General features: G+C 42.9%; 1 protein-coding gene across 1 annotated transcript; it reads left to right on the top strand.

Moving 5' to 3' along the window:
• Positions 1–9,140: 9,140 nt before the first annotated feature.
• Positions 9,141–12,542, top strand: Bhlhe22 (basic helix-loop-helix family member e22). Its single transcript, XM_021158443.3, has one exon. The coding sequence runs from the start codon at positions 9,832–9,834 to the stop codon at positions 10,897–10,899; it is 1,068 nt and encodes a 355-aa protein (XP_021014102.1). The 5' UTR covers positions 9,141–9,831; the 3' UTR covers positions 10,900–12,542.
• Positions 12,543–16,815: the final 4,273 nt, after the last annotated feature.

Genomic DNA, 16,815 nt, shown 5'->3' with positions numbered 1-16,815 from the left:
CTACATACATAAAATGGCTTAATTTTCAAAATTTAAATTCCAATTACACTTTACTCTTAAATTACTCGTCATAATTTTACCAAGCAGACTGTTTCCAAGAATCATCGCAGAGTAAGGTTCACTGTACTTTGGGCTTTACTATGTAGTGATCCAAATAAAGTAAAAATATATATAGAAGAAGAAGAGTATGACACAAAGAATAAGAAATTTCTCCAAGCCCAGTATTAAATACAAATGGAAAGCAAGTGATGGTGAACACGGACTACTACAGGCTCTCCATTTTTCATGAACTCATCACTTTAATATATTATAATTTTGCGTTTTAAACACTGAAACGATTTTCCGTAAAGAAAAGCAGATGTGTTTGCTTAGGCAATAGGTATTCACAAATCGCACTATTACTTTAAATCATGCTGTTGACCAAGCCAGCGATGGAAGACAGTGGTTTATTTGGATGATAGGTAGAGAAAACTAATTTTAGATTCATTCTAAAATGAGGACAAGTGACGGTTCTGTTTCTAAATGGAGAAGAGAATGCACTGTGATACAAACTCTCTGGAGAGTCAGGAAATTCTTCCTTATTTACTCTTTTAAAGAAATCGAACATCTGCCAGTGATTGTTTCACTTTTAGTAGAGATGTTTTAAGGAAATGTATATTTAAAAAAAAAAAATCTCATCCCTGATCTTCTAGTTTCAGTTGCCAGGAAGGAAAGAAAATTAACTATTGAATAAATAGGAAGAAATAGGTTTAAGTTCCCCTCTGTAAAGCCAAGGCTGGCCTCCTACTGTTGAAATCTATGTGCCTCAAACTCCTAAATGTGGAGTCACAGCTATCAAACAGCCCAGCAGGCTTGCAGGTTAATTACTAGTGGACATTGACTTAATCTGTAGCTGGTGCTCTGATTCCTGTACTGTCACTGGGCTTTTACTGTTTGTCACGACTGACTTCTTACCTTCTAACAACAGCTAAAGACATCTTTTTTCTTTACCATGCCAGTCTAGGCTGAGACAGCATAGTCTTCTTTCTGAGCTCCAGTCTGCCTTCCTTGTCTATTGAGGCACCATATCACTCACTCCAGCAGCCTGTCCAGGATCCTGTGTCACCCAGATGATGCTGGCTCTACTGGAAGTTCCAAAGTCACCTAAAATCTTGTGCTAGAAACACATTCCAAGTGCTGGAATTCCAGGTACTTCTCACCACATTTCACTTTACAGTCACTTTTTAGAATAGTATATTACTTTGTGGGATAGAGGCACCATCATGCATTTAATCATTTGCAAGCCTTTAGGTTGTATCATATTTCTTTCCCTTTAAAAAAAATCTTTAGACATTTTGCAACATGAACTCATGATATTGTGGGTATTTAGATTATAAAATTTGTTTTTTTTAACAGTTTTTACCATAACAATATTTCTTATAACTCCACATATTGTTGTTTTAAATTTTTACCCATTTTTTAACAATTATTTGATTTTTATTAAAAATCATGAGTCTCTTTTTATACCATTTTGAACATCTTTACTTTTTCTGTTAATTATCAGGTTAAATTATTTTCCAATTTTTCTTTTAAATGGCTTTTGTTTTGTAGATGCTGTTTGTACTCTTGGTAAAACGTAAACAAGTTTATTTGTTTGTTTGTTTTTGTTTTTTACCTTGTGCAGCAAGGCCTTTCTTTGCTTGCTGTCTATAAATCTATCTTTATAGACTACTGTTCTTCACTCACACAACATGTATTTCCAAATTTATAGGAAGCCCAATTATTGAGTAAAATTTATCTTGAAGAATAACGAAGCACACTAGAAATAGCTGAGATTTAAAAACACACACACACACATTATTCAGACAAGCATTTTTTTTCTCAATGAAAATCATCATCTTAGCTGGTGACAAAAGGCAAGAGATGTAATAGACTTATACCTTTGCCAGACCCTGTCTTCATATACCTTATTAAAATTAATTCTAGGTGGTTTCTTTGAGATGAGTTCTCTTGTTTAACTGAAACTGTCTGATGGACCATAGGCAAAGGAGAAACCCGCAGCATTGATTCAGCCAACCAATAGGAGTTAGATAGAAGCTTCACACTAACAATGGCTACATGCAATGACTCAAACATGGACCATTCATTGAAAAGTGCTCTGAAACCTGCCAGTACTACAAAGTTATGAAAAAACAGAAAAAAAAAGTCAATAAGATAGAAACCAAGAATAAACTATCAGATGAAATATCACTGAATCTGTTCAGGCTGAATAGGCCAAGGAATACAATATCGTATTGAAATTAAACTTGTGTCACCTTAGAAACAGTTTCACAGCCTCCACTGATTAATCCTACAAGGAAGTCAGACAAGGCATGATTCATCGGCCCATTCTCCTCTTGAACCTAAGTAAGGCCAAGGAAATGGTCAAATATTACATATTCAAATACTACTGTGCTGTAGATATGCTGTTCTGTTAATGCTATTCTTATCTTATTAAATAATTCACAGAGCAGTGCAATCAAGTCCTACAGATGTGAATTTACAAATTTCTTAAAAGAAACATATTGCCTCTATGACAGTCCTTCCCATGTGTTCTATATAAACATACTCTATACCTTTAGATTCAAATACATAAATTTCCTTTTCTGCCAATTGCTTTCTTTTAGTTTTTCATGAGCTTTGTTCTTACAAGTATAGGAAGGAAGTAAAAATATAAACAATTTTTCTACTAAAATATCTGAACTTCTCATCCACAGCCAGAGTGGTTTTGTTCCTGATGTTGTTGTTTTGTTTTGTTTTGACATCAAGTCAGTTTGATATATGTATTCCTGTATCTACAGCACCTGCATGGGATGCCATTCTCCCCATGACATTAGATAAACTTAGGGTGTTGTAAGGTGTAGTCCTTCATAGTTTAGGCACGGACATTTTCATAAGAGGATGCCGTTTGGTATTGACACTCATTTCACCATGTCTTGCAGCTGTCAGTTCCTGTTTTGTATTTGTTAGCTTGAGCCCAGGTCTTGTGACATAGCCCTGGTTTTCTTAGTCCTGCTTCAGATTCCTGGGTGTCCAGCTTGTGCCACCATACTCTCTCTCTCTCTCTCTCCTCTCTCTCTCTCTCTCTCTCTCTCTCTCTCTCTCTCTCTCTCTCCTCTCTCTCTCTCTCTCTCTCTCTCTCTCTCTCCACATATATATATATATATGTGTGTGTGTGTGTGTGTGTGTATATGTATATTATATATATGTATATTATATATATGTGTATATATATAACATTTTAATTTAATTTAATTTAATTTATAATACTAACTTAAATACTATGCAAATTTACCACACACACATGTGATCTCTTTCTCCCTCCATGCCCTCTCCTGAGCTTCTTGCCCTGTGTTCTGATCAGACAAATGGATCCATACTTTTCAGTGAAATGTATTAATAATACAGCCAAGTTAAAAATTTCTTTAATATCACTTAACATAATTATAGGCAACAATATCCAATTGGTAGAGTAGATCAGGTGACCACATCAAAAACGTTTTAGAGTGTGTCAAACTTATCCATGCTAACTTTCAAATTTTACTGTGAACAGCTCTGTAGCTAACCATCTGTTTATCTAGTTCCTCCTATATATAATCAAATTTCTTTCAAACAGGAGCTCTTACATTGACAGAGTAAACGAGTCCAAATATTTAGCTTAATAGATCTTCACTGTAATAAATAAATTTAATCTTTCACTGTAATGACATTTGCTTTTGACTGTTTGATCTGCTATTTTTGAAGGCTATTCATAATATTTTGTACACTACAAAAAGCATATCTACTTGTATTTGTGTTTCAAGCAGCTGGCCGGTGTATGCAATCATAAATGAGAAGTGTTTTAATAGGGGTATCATCTCTGGTTCTTTTTTTTTTTTTTCAAAGTTGAAAATGAAATCTAGCACTTTGGACATGTTAATCAAGCACTGTGTTACTCCATCAGCTATCTACCCCAGCCCTATCTTTGGACTTTACTAGTTTTTTATTTATTAATAAAAAGTGAGCTTTCTTAAAAATACCCTTCAGAAATGCCAACTGCTAAGTATGACCAATCCTAGTAAGCTTTTCTGGATGCGTATTACCCTAGATGACATTTCAGGATCAAAGCCTAGATTGGCTGTTCTGTAGGACTGTATGGTGAGGAAACTGTTGCCTAGAGAATGTGAAGGTCTCCGAGGTGATGCGGCTGGATTACCTGCTGATGTTTGTTATGAGGATGCGAACATGTCTGGAAGTATCACCTCTGCTCCTACTCTTTTTCCACCAGAGGTGCTAGGCACCATACCTCAAAGCAGGGGGTGGAGGGCTGCTTCTTGAGCACAATGTCATCACACTTTGCAACACGATGATATATTATCTGAATAGTAACTGAACAGCTAAATATTAACCAAAGTGTTCATTCTTGACAGTACTTAAGATTACAGCATCCTTTGCATGAAATAGTTCAGTTTTACTTACAAATTAATATGATATTTAATTTCTATGAAGAAATTTTTATTCAATTTACTAAATAAAATGTATTATAAATCACCAGAGAACTACATCTGAGTGTATAAAATAATGTATATGTAAAACTAGAACACAAACTTCTCTTTACAAATGATTAGTTTTGAGAATCGTGACTAGAAGTATTTAATGGAAATAGATGTCTAGATAACGCTTTTAATCATAGCCAAGCTACCATTGAAATGACTTTTGAGGCATAAAATAAAATGGGCCTCTGGTACCTGGATATTTCAGGCTTTGGTATTCAAATGCTATCATACACCACGATATTCTCGTTTTTGTCAGGAGATGGCGCTGCAGGTTTTAAATAACAGAGCTAAGGATCCCAAAGCCCCGTTAAATCTTTAGTTTTCTTATTTCTGGACAACACCCCCAAAATATCCACCACTTTTGTTCGAACTATTTTAAACATGTTCCAGAATGTTTTCCAATATTATGAAGATAATGTTCAGGGGAGAGACTCCTATAACAGGACAAAAAAGTCTATAGTTACCGTTCCCAGGAGAATACATCCACATTGTATGTATAAAGAAAGAGGACAGGGAATTTTCATGAACTCTCTCCGCCACCTTTCCATTTATTTCAGCCGTGAAGCTTAGGTCGTCCTCTAGGTTTTACCAATGATAACTAGGCACCACATTATTCTCTTATTACACAGACTGCTTAACCTTGAAAGTCACCAAAATTGGAAACGTCCCCACAACGTGCTTGAACCGGTTTGAATGGATCCTGGGAAGGCTGCTTTTGGAGGCTGAAGGTTTCTGTCCAGCATCTATTCGAACTTAGAGTAGTGAGGAACAATGCCCTTTGTTAGAATAGATTAAGAGGAACTAGGTAGGTAGGTGAAGTTTGGAGCAGACCCCAACAATTCCAGATCGGAATTTGGGGAATTGGGTTGAGACTTTGGAGGGCTGCCAGAACTGTTTCATCTCGAACCACTGCCTGGTTCCTTCTTCTTCCCGAGGGATCTCTTCAATCCGATAGGCATTTGCAGACCCAGTCTCTCCAAGTTCTTGAGAGGAAGCAAGCAAAAGGATGCTGAGAAACTTACCCCGGGAACTGGATGAATGTGGATCTGTGTTACTGAGATCTCAAAGGACCAGGGGGCGGCAGACTTTGTTCAACCACCCCAAGCTACAAGAAACACTGCAGGTTAGAGGAAGTAAATGCAGCTTCAAGGTCAAGGTGCCTCATCCCGGGGCAGGAGGACCACTGCCAGGAGCCCCTTGGCCTAGAGGGACGGGGATGCCTACTTCATAGCATTGTACTTGGCAGTTCAGGAGCAGTTTGTCAGAGCTGATCCCTGGGGGCTCAGTGGTTGCTGACAGACAGGACCTTCAGAGCCAGTGGGAGGACAGGGAAAAGCACACTTTCCAAGTCTGTCACATTCTTCCCACAGCTCTTACAGATTTCATTTTTCCCCCAGAGCGGCTTCAAGTTAAACTTTACGTTTTTCCCCCTCTAGTTTGTTTTTATTTTTCAAAGTGTTCTGAAATAGAGAAATTGAAACACTCAGACAGCCAGAGCCAGACTTCTCCTGGCTGCTTAATTTAGACAAGTCATAAAGTTATCAGAGATGCAGAAACACCACAACGAAATGTTTAGCATCTCACTTTAAAGGTAGAGTGAGTTCTATCATGATTCTGCTTGAGCTATTTCCAAATCCGAGCATAGAATGATCTCTAATAAATATAAGTTTGACCTACACATTACTTGGGTCTGCAACTCCACCCTCTAATTCCAATGCAGTGATGCTTGCTGAATATTTTAGCCTCTCTTTAAGGCTTTCAGAGTGTTTCCTCCAATAATAATAAAATTTGTTCATCTTTATGAGAGCTCTTTGATATGTATACATTTGGTATCCAACACTTAGCGAAAAATGTACCTTTCCTGATGCCAAGTAGCTTCACTGCGCCAACCAGTCTAAACACAGGGGTACCCAGGAACTGTTTTCCCTGGGTGGTCCTACTTGTCCCACCTTACCTCTGGCGCTTTCTAAAAGACCTGTCCCTGTGTCTCTGATTTCCTAAACCCCTTTCTTCGAAAAAACTGTGCAAGATAGAGTTTTCCTATAGATGCTTCAGGTCAGGTGTTAGAGCCCTGGTTGATTTCCTCAACCTCACTCTATAGAAGAAAGCTCTGGTTTGGACTTTCTCTTCTATTTTGGAACGTGTCTATTGTATCAGCAGCCCGGGCCCTGATTCTAGCAACTTCTGCAAGATCAAAGTTTAAGATTTCTAGAGTTCCTGCGGCCAACAGATAGTGAGAGAGCTGCTGACGTCACCCTTCTCTGAGCCGGATCCCCGAAGTGGCAGTCTGATTCTACCCAACGTGAAAGGAAGTTGAGGCAGTGACTCGGGGTTAGTGATGATTAAAACGGGTAACGAGACATCGGGCAGATGTGTTTTCATTGCCCTGTAAGATAAATGCAGTGTTAAGTGCCTGACAACTTCCCAGAAGCAATCAGCAAAAGTTTACGAGTGCATAAACCTGGAAGACCATTCCCCGAAGGTGGTTATAAGACCCGCGTTTAAAGCTTCCATAAATTCTCTGGCCATTTCCCCAGCACAACTTTCCGCTACTATTAAACAACCAACTCCTTCGGGGAGGCTGTGGGATTTCCCCCAAGCTCAGAAGAGGTGGCTGGTTAATACCTAGGGGAATCAAGTTGAGCAAAACTGTTGTAGAGCTTTGGATGATTGGAAGGCATCAGAGGTGGGACAAGGGAAACCTGGATGCCTCATGCCATCATGTTTTGTAAAAATCTCCCTGCCCCTCCTGGATACTACCCTGGAAAATACCCGGAGCCAGTTAGAGCGCCTATGGAGCTGGTATTTGCTACACCGTATGCCTTTTAAATACCTTCTCCAGAACCCGAAGGGATTCAGGCATCTTAAGGAAAGTTAGAGAGCACAAGAAAAAGACACACCGGAAACGAAGTTAGACTTTAGGGAAGACTTTTAGCCAGTCTCTGCAGAATCCCCATGGTGCTAGCCTCCATCCTTGTGTTAGTAGCCTGATAGGAGCCTCTCATTAGCCTAAGTTTATAGAGACCCTTCCTTTATGATCCCTCTGAAAACAAAGCTGCTAATTGACAAACAACAACACTAGCGCGTCTGTGTCTTTAGCTTCCTAAAGGGACAGGCTAACAGCTGCGAGGAACAGAGGAGGGAGAGAGGAGGCGGCGAGCCCAGAGCGCAAAAGAGGCACCGCCCCGCACCAAAGCGGCTATGGTCCACAGCTATACACACGGGGAGGCCTTCTGTTAACCGCAGGATCTCAAGCAATACAGCTTCAAGCAGTCCGTTTGCGGGTTCCGATTCAGCCGAAGGAACACCAGTTACAGATGACTTTTCCATTCTGCAAAGGTAGAACCAAGGTTCCTTTCCATCCTTTCCAGGTGACAATGTAGACATTTCTGTGTCGCCCTCACGTTTCCTGTATGAAATAAGGTGCCCAACTGTTCTGATATTACCATTCAAAAACAGGTTCTGAGGTGAACCTCATTTGTGAATCTATTACAGAGATTAATAGATTATTTCTCCCTTTTCAACTAATTCTCAGTGGGGAAATTTAACCATATGGTAAGGAGAGAATTAGAATTTCATCACATTAGAGCAAAATATAATGAAAAGAGTCCAACACCTGGGGCCAACTCTGAAAGCCACAATTAAAAGGTTTTTAATGAAACCAGAGAAACCCCAAACTGCACAGCCTTCAGTAATTCTGCCAGATAAGAGAGAATACTGTTTTTACTTATAAGGATGAAAACTAGCCACTATATATCGTGTGCTTCGAGAGACTGACTCAGAAGCACGAGGACCACGTGTACTATCTCCATCCAGACAGCTCTTGTTTCCACAATTCTGCCCTGAACTAACCCTGCAGGAACAGCCCAGACGAATCCAGATGCCCGCAAATGTCTTCAGAGCGGCTAAATGCACACGAATGCCCCCACTTGGTGTGTGAGAAGATTCCACTCTCAATGTTCCCTCTTGCGAAGCAACTGGATTTAATCTTCAGGAAAGTTTGAGAGTAGTTTTTCTTTTCTTTCTGCCCACGAAGCAGTGAGCTTCTCTCACCACCAACTTAACAGCGTGGGGGACTCTGTAAAGGCCTCCCCCACTCCGCCCCCTCCGAGTTTTAAATCAAACGGGCCATGTAAGCAACTTGGTCATCGTTTTGTTGCTTTCTTTAATTGTTTGATTTTTTTTTCCATCTATATAGGAAATGGACAGTGGAGGGCTGTGGGAAAAGTGGTGCGGAGAAAATCTGGGTTGGCTCTTGCTTTGCTGACATACTAGCTGAAAATCTAGGGTAAATTCGAGGCAAGCCAGCAGGGACCTCACCCCTACCCCCAGCCCCCAAGTTCCATCTATAAATGCAGACATGCTATTAACAGGGAGAAATAGAATTCTCTCCTATGAGGGTAACTAAGCAAGCTGAGACAGTAGTGGCCCAGTGAAGGGTAGTGCGTGGGGGGTGCTCAGTGGGGGCGGGGGCTTTCCACTGGACTCCCAGTCTTTACCGCGGATATACAATTTGCTGAAGGAGCAAAGAACATCCTCGGCTCTAAGTAGGGCTTTTAGTGTGCTCATTGATGAGTGAAAGTCGCCACACATGTCAAGCTAAAGGCAGTTGTTGGGTTACTAACAGGACCCAGCGCCTTGCAAACATATGCGCTAAGCTGTGTATACAGATGGCAGGCAGAATAATGGAGCAGGCGCCTTTTATAAAGCTCTGGCTGCTGCCTGTCTTCAGACCTGGGAAATGAAACTATTCAGACTCGCGGCCAGATAGCGCTTGCGATTGTTTGTTACCGTTTTAATCCTATTAATTAAAACGTTAACCTGATTGGGTAGAAAGCGCTGTCCCAACAGGCGAGTCTTCTTCATAATAACCTACTCAGAGATAATGATGTAAAAGACTCCCCCGTCTGTGGCGGCGGCTGGTTGATGGGTCCGGAAATCTCTTGAAGGTGAATCCAAGCAAGATAAACGGTGCGTAGAGCAGGCGCGGGATTGGACTCAGAGGCGGCAGCGGCGGCAGCCCCGCTCCCTCCGAGACCAGCCTCCCACCATGAGGGGCCGCGGCCCATGGTGAGCCTTAGCAGCCAGCACCGTCGGCTGGAGACGAAGAAGAAGAAGAAGAGGAGGCGGCGAGCGCGGGGGAAGGCGAAAAAGAAAAAGAAGGGGACAGGGCTGCGGGCAGCGTGGGGACGGACGCACGCAGCAGCTCCGGAACCCCGCCGGCGCGCGTCTGTGCGGCCGCCTGACTCTCCAGCCCAGGTGGCGGCTGGCCCGGACGATGGAGCGCGGGTTGCACCTCGGTGCAGCGGCCGCGAGCGAAGACGACCTCTTCCTGCACAAGAGCCTGGGCGCCTCCGCCGCCAAGCGCCTGGAGGCGGCTTTTCGCTCCACGCCCCCGGGCATGGACCTGTCCCTGGCGCCTCCAACTCGCGAACGCCCGGCGTCGTCCTCGTCGCCCCTCGGCTGTTTCGAGCCGGCTGATCCCGAAGGGGCTGGGCTGCTGCTGCCTCCGCCCGGAGGAGGCGGTGGCGCGAGCGGCGGCGGCGGCGGGGTGAGTGTCCCGGGGCTGCTCGTGGGCTCAGCGGGCGTGGGGGGCGAACCGAGCCTGAGCAGCCTGCCGGCGGGGGCTGCCCTGTGCCTCAAGTACGGCGAGAGCGCCGGACGCGGCTCCGTGGCCGAGAGCAGCGGCGGCGAGCAGAGCCCCGACGACGACAGCGACGGCCGCTGCGAGCTGGTGCTGCGAGCCGGGGGCCCCGACCCGCGGGCATCGCCGGGAGCGGGGGGCGGCAGCGCCAAGGTGGCCGAGGGCTGCTCCAACGCCCACTTGCATGGTGGCTCGGGCCTCCCCCCGGGGGGCCCCACAAGTGGCGGCGGAAGCGGCGGCGGTAGCGGCGGCAGCAGCAAGAAATCCAAAGAGCAGAAGGCGCTGCGCCTCAACATCAACGCCCGCGAGCGCCGGAGGATGCACGACCTGAACGACGCTCTGGATGAGCTGCGCGCGGTCATTCCTTACGCGCACAGCCCTTCAGTGCGGAAGCTCTCCAAAATCGCCACGCTGCTCCTCGCCAAGAACTACATCCTCATGCAGGCACAGGCCCTGGAGGAAATGCGGCGCTTAGTCGCCTACCTCAACCAAGGCCAGGCCATCTCGGCAGCCTCTCTTCCCAGCTCCGCGGCCGCGGCTGCGGCGGCCGCTGCCCTGCACCCGGCGCTCGGCGCCTACGAGCAGGCGGCCGGCTACCCGTTCAGTGCAGGGCTGCCGCCCGCTGCCTCCTGCCCCGAGAAGTGTGCCCTATTCAACAGCGTCTCGTCCAGCCTCTGCAAACAGTGCACGGAGAAGCCTTAAACACTCCCTCCCTCGAAAACCTCGAGACCGACCCCAAAGCTAGAGGAAAGTGAGAAGCTGCTCCCCATTCCTTTTCCTTTGGTCCTCTCCTAAGTTGTGAAACACTTGCAGGGCAAACAAAGCAGAGGCAGGAACTTAGAAGTATCAGAGACAAGCCGGACATTCAGCCTTGGCACGCCCGGAATCTCGATCTTTGGGGTGGGGAGGGAGGGAAGAGGGAGGTTTAGTGCGGATGAAGTGTGCTTCCTTTTTCCCCTCAGAAAAGTGGCAACTTTGGTGGCTACCTAGATCTCAAGGAAGTACAGTCTTCTTTGGAGGTGAAAATAAGTTGAAAAGTAGTGCTTGGTTATTAGACGAGAAAAGTACTGAGTGGTCAAATACTAATCCTACTAATACCTGACAATTGGCAAGTGATGAAAGGGAAAGGGGTTCAGAGTTGAGAGGCTCCGGGACAGAGTATTCAATCAGACAAATCAGAAAGGGCACTCGAAAATACATCTTGATTCTGAGCCAGGAGAAAAACTTGAAATGCAGACTTATTTAAGTGGAGGGGAAAGCAGAGAGACATGTTGCTATGAAAGACTTGTATTTTTTATTGTCTCTGAACTTAAAATTCCGTGAAAATGCTCAAAGTTTTGGTGAGAGTGATATAAAAAGCAGGCTGTGGCTGAAAGAATTGCATTTAAGATATTTATGTGCACCTTGTTACTTTCTACTCTGCAATGATGTATTAACAATTTATGGTATTTATTTGTTATTTTTCAATGATCCACATCAACCGTATTTATTATGTGTTAAGGTATTGGGTCTTAAGTGTAGATTTTTTTTAATGCTTCTAAAATTCTGTTTTATATATTAACTTACACTGTGTGCCTAGTGTTCAAAGGTATATTTGCCAACAAATATGAAGAGAAATATTGATGTATCTGAGCTGCTGAGGTTTTTGAAAGGTCATTGGATATTTTCAGTTGCATCGTCCATGTATTTAAATTGAGCTTTAATAAATTGCTTCAGTCCAAAAATTACAGGAAAGGTGTATTCTTAATTGATGAATGAATTGATCTCTTTTCCAAAAGGGGACCTATTTGCATTCCAAAACAGAAAAACATCACAGCAATAGATTTTACAAGTAAGAACATACTAGGCAAATATATTTTTCAGGTTGTGCTGTGCATTTTAAAAGGTCTAATTTAATTGTTTTTTTATATAGATGTACATATATAAGTTATTCCTCCTGTGATGACTTATTAAGTTAAAAGACTGGTTTGATTTGCTTATGGTGTGAAATCCTTTGTTATTTTTCTAAGAAAAATAAAATTTAAAAGACATGAGATAAAGCTAAGGAAGAGCAAGAAGCTATTTACCCAAAGTGAGCTTTCAGTTTTAGTTTGCATGGCGAGCTGCCTGCCTTTCCTCCTATGAAAATCCAGAAAACCTCTTTTTAAAATGGAGTCTTGCTATTTTCCACTCCTTACAGATAATACAAATTCAGTTTGTCTGGTGATTTCAGAGCTATGATGGATCTATCAGTTGGTTTTGGATGTGTAAAGAATGATATATATATATATATTAAATAGGTCACTCAGACTATGACAGCTATGTACGACCATTTGTATGTGTATCTATGTCAGAAAGAATCTTTATTAAAATATTTTGATCAAACATTTTATTATGCTGTGCTTTGTAGAAGAAAGTAACAAAAAAAAAAAAAGGAAAGGAAAAGAAAGGAGTTTCATAAAAAGTGGAACCAAAGTTTTGGCAGTGCTGCACAAATTATGAGTAGCCTTAGTTCACATGGTTACTAAGAGGGCAAGAACTGGGGATGGCCATGGAGCAGAGGTGAAAGAGGTCTGTGGTTAGACCCAGAACATGTCTACAGCTCCTGATCCTTAAAAAGCCAGGGTCTCCCTGAAAGTCTCTCCCACATGTACAGAATCTAGGCCATGCTAGGGCCTGCCAAGGTGGGTAAATTTTCTTAAAGACTTTTAAAACAAAAGTTCTGCATCCAAATGCTTGAAGACCAAAAGAAAAGATAAATCTTTTTTTCTTTGAGCACCAACTTTATGGAGGTCTCATTCTACTTTTCTGTGACAAAAGGGTCAATGTGATTGGATTATGTAAGTGTAAGGAATGCCCGCAGAGACTCCCAGAATTTATTAGGTCATTGGTTAATGAGTTGCTTGGTATTTGAACTGGGTTAGGCATGACTCTACTAAGGTATAATATATCTGTTTATATTTGAACCTTTGCTCTTGAATGTAGAAAGTATAACTTGTAGGCATCACAGAGATGGTGGTACTGATATGGAGGTTTGAAGGTCCAGAACTTTCACTGGACCTAGTTACCTAAATGCATTTGGGAGGGGGTGGTCTGTGCAGCCTCAGCTCATAAAGACCTCCCTAAATGCCATCAAACTTAGTAGAGGCTGGTAAAGAAGGATGCTTTCTGTTCCGATTTTCATCAAAGAAGATTAATCAGAACCTGTAACTTTTCAGACAACATAAGAGCAAAAGGCCTTGAAACTCAAGCCCCTCTGTCAGGGCGTGATGTAGACAGGAGGAAGGGACCAGGGTAGCCCCTAGGCTGGAGAAGACCTTCTCTCAGCATTTACCAGACAAAGCCTGGGTGCGTCTAATTATGATTATTAAAACAATTTCCATGACGATGTCTAATATTATGTTAATTTGAAAACAACTGTGTATGAAAACTGTCGACTATAATACCTAAATTCATTTAATGAAACACATCGTTAAGGCAATTAAACCTCCTGGATGTGATTAAGAAACATAATTACGACACTGTTCTGCACCATAATTGGGTGTCTTTAATCAAGGGGTAAAGTGATCAGCAACACAGCCATTAGTTTGTATTGTTCTGTCCCTGCTGTCCATCATTCTGATTAGGAATTAGCCACAGCCTCCACTAGTCAGACTCCCTCCCCCCCCCTTTGCATACTAACATTGTAGGGGACACATTTGCTGCAAGATTTACTGCTTAATATTTTGCATCATTAAGAAGGCCTCCCTGAAACACTTCCTTTATAAACTGTGTATTATTCCACCATTATCAGAAATCGGACAGAATAACAAATCTTGAACTTCAAGAAAAAGACATGCTGGCTCTCCCCTCATCCTCCAACCTCTCAGCTTCTGTGCTTAGTCCAGAAGAGAACTCAAGTGTAAGGGGGGAACGTTGAAGAAGAATATTAAAGACAGAAAATGTCAAACAAGCAGGCAGTACTGAAATGCATTGGAGGCAATTATATTTATTTTCATTTTAATATTTTCAGAGATGTCAACATTTTGTTTTGTTTTGCTTTTTGACTGGAGCTGGTCAGCATTTGTTTTTATAAAAGCCATAGGATGCCTGAAAGAAAAGGCAAAGAAGCTCCAGGTTTGCTTAGGTGTCCTCCTCTGCCTCAACCCTAACCCCTCCAGAGTTTCTCCAGCATCTGCTTCTGGTTCAGGAAGAGGATGGCTGGAGAAAACGTCCACTTCTCTACATCCAGACTCCAGGCCACTTTTCTTCTGCCTTCTCTGGAGAATTAGTCTTTTCACTGCTGTGCCACAGTGTCTACCCAGGTGGAGTCAACACCAGGGCCTTCAGAATTCATCTTCAGAGTGTGGGCATGTAACAGCCAATAGTGGCTCATCCAAGAGCTTGCTGGGATATCCACCAGACTTTAAGGTCCTTTCTCAGGAACACCCTACCAACAAATCCTCAGGGAACTAAAGGCTCCATATACCTTGTGAGTCCCACTTGAATTCACTAGCTTGACCCTGAGGTCTGATAGACTCTTCAGCTGTTTATTTACTAAGTTTCCTGCAAGTAAACATCTTGGGGAAGTCACCTCTCCTTTCTTCTCCTTGAGGTGGGTAGATGAGTGTGCCTGTGCTGTGCCTAACACACACACTCACTCACACATACACACACGGGGGGTGGGGGGGGGAGGAGAAGGGACACTGCAATGCTCTTTCTTCCCACTCTAAAGCTGAACAACCCTCCGAAGACCTTTTATTGCACAGGAATTCTTGCTGTAATTGCTCCCATTTCCTTTTCTTAGCCCACGAGCCACTAGAGAAAACCCAGGCTCACCTTCCCCATGCACTTTTAGCGTGCAACACCAGAAACAAACTTTTGTACCTGCCTTGCGACCTAACCCAATATGAGTGGCAGTGACTGTTGCAATGTAATGACTTATGAAAGATATAATCATGTGTTAAATTGAATCCTCCGTTTAACTGTTAATGGTGTGCTCTGGGCACATTTATGTATTAAATGCTATGGTAACTAATTACCATTAGGAAAAAAAAAGATAATACACTTTCCAGACTTTGAAAAATAATGATGAGTTCAGTTCCAGGCATGCAGCAGTTTGCAGTGGCTCTGCCTGGCTGAGCAAGGGAACCAGTGGAGATCGGAGGTCCGCCTGTGTTCCAGCAAAGAGGGAGGTAATGAACCCTGGTCAGGGGAGGTTTCCAAGCTTCCTCTTCCAACCTTTAATGAAAATGAGATTCAGCCTGGGGATGTAGTGGTGGCCCGGGGAAGCATGAACGGAATGATACCTCTACACAAAATCAAATAGTAAAACCTAAACTCCAGAAACATAAAAGAGCCTCCTTTTAACCGAAATGCAGATGAGACTAGAAACCTAAGAGACAGTAAGGTCAGTTTGAAGAACAGAACACTTTCAGGACGAGAGTTCTTTTTTCTCAAACAGTTCTTCTGGTCAAGCGGTATGTGTTTTGCTGGCTTCACAAGATAAACAGGTGTTTGGTCCAACCCAAGCCCCAGGATAGGCCTAGTGCATGTTGCCTAGCCTTAGTCGGATCAAGAAGGCTTTCTGCAGCTTGGTGGTGAAAAACCATCAACCACTTCCGCGATAGATTTGAGCACCCAAAGAGCTTTTTTTTCACTCTGAGCCTAGCTAAAGGGTGGTGATTCAGAACCTCTGAGGCAAATTTCTTCCCAGGCTTCCCCAAAACTGGCATTTTCCCTGCCTGCCCCTCCTGCAGGCCAACTGTGGCCCAACCTCCAAGTTTCTAGCAACACAGAGACTTTAAGGTGCTTTGCCTTTAATTCTCTTCCCAGGTGTTGCTGAATCCTGCTGCACCACAATTCAGGGTCCAGATTCAGGGTCTTCCTTTTAAAGCGCACCCCTTACAGCTTGACCAACCCCAGGAGTTGTGAGAATGGTCCCAGTTGTAAATCAGGAGAAAGTTTTATTTATTCCCTTATTTGGGCAAGCAAACCCTGTTCTCCCTTCCCTTTTCTGGAGACGTGTGTGGATTCAATTCTGTCACTAATTCATATAATTAGTGGTATTGTTCTTAATAGTATTTTTCTGGATTGTCTTAAAGTGAGGTGTGGTGCGGGGAGGACAAGGCAGAATGGGGAGGAGAAAGGGAGGGCTCCCTTTTCTGGCTTGTTCTGCTCAGCAACACAGAAATACAGATTAAGCCACATTGGAAGGAAATTCTCTGGCCTGGAAAAGCCATCACGTTAAAACAAAGATCAGGTTTAAACACTGGCCACCACCCCAACTGCAGCCTTTGCCAACGAAGGCCATCCTACATGTCACCAGAGTGCTTTGATGGGGAGGTGACTTTAATTACGCTCAATAAGATATCATCTTCTACCCAGCTTGAGAAAGAGTTAATTCTTTCTCAAAGACCAGAGCTGTCCTTGTCTGTTCAACCTGATTCACAGATGCAATAAAATATGAAGCAAATTTATGATCTGTTTCAAGCATTTTATTGCTGTATTTTTAAATTCATATATGCACATATAAGAACTATGATCTGTGAATAATTTGAAATGCTATAGTTGAATGATACATTTTAGATAAAACATAACCATATCTTTATATAATTATCTCACGTTAAAATAAAAAAGAAAAAATAGATTTCTAATGTG

Source organism: Mus caroli, unplaced genomic scaffold (assembly GCF_978045245.1).
Source record: "Mus caroli unplaced genomic scaffold, Mus_caroli_1 scaffold_3, whole genome shotgun sequence".
Lineage (NCBI taxonomy): Eukaryota > Metazoa > Chordata > Mammalia > Rodentia > Muridae > Mus > Mus caroli.
Note: the sequence above shows the minus strand (reverse complement) of the source record. Positions and strands in the feature narration are given on the sequence as shown.

What these genes read in the sequence shown, in the direction of transcription:
- Bhlhe22 (XM_021158443.3), top strand. Translation starts at nt 9,832, where the DNA reads ATGGAGCGCGGGTTGCACCTCGGTGCAGCGGCCGCGAGCGAAGACGAC.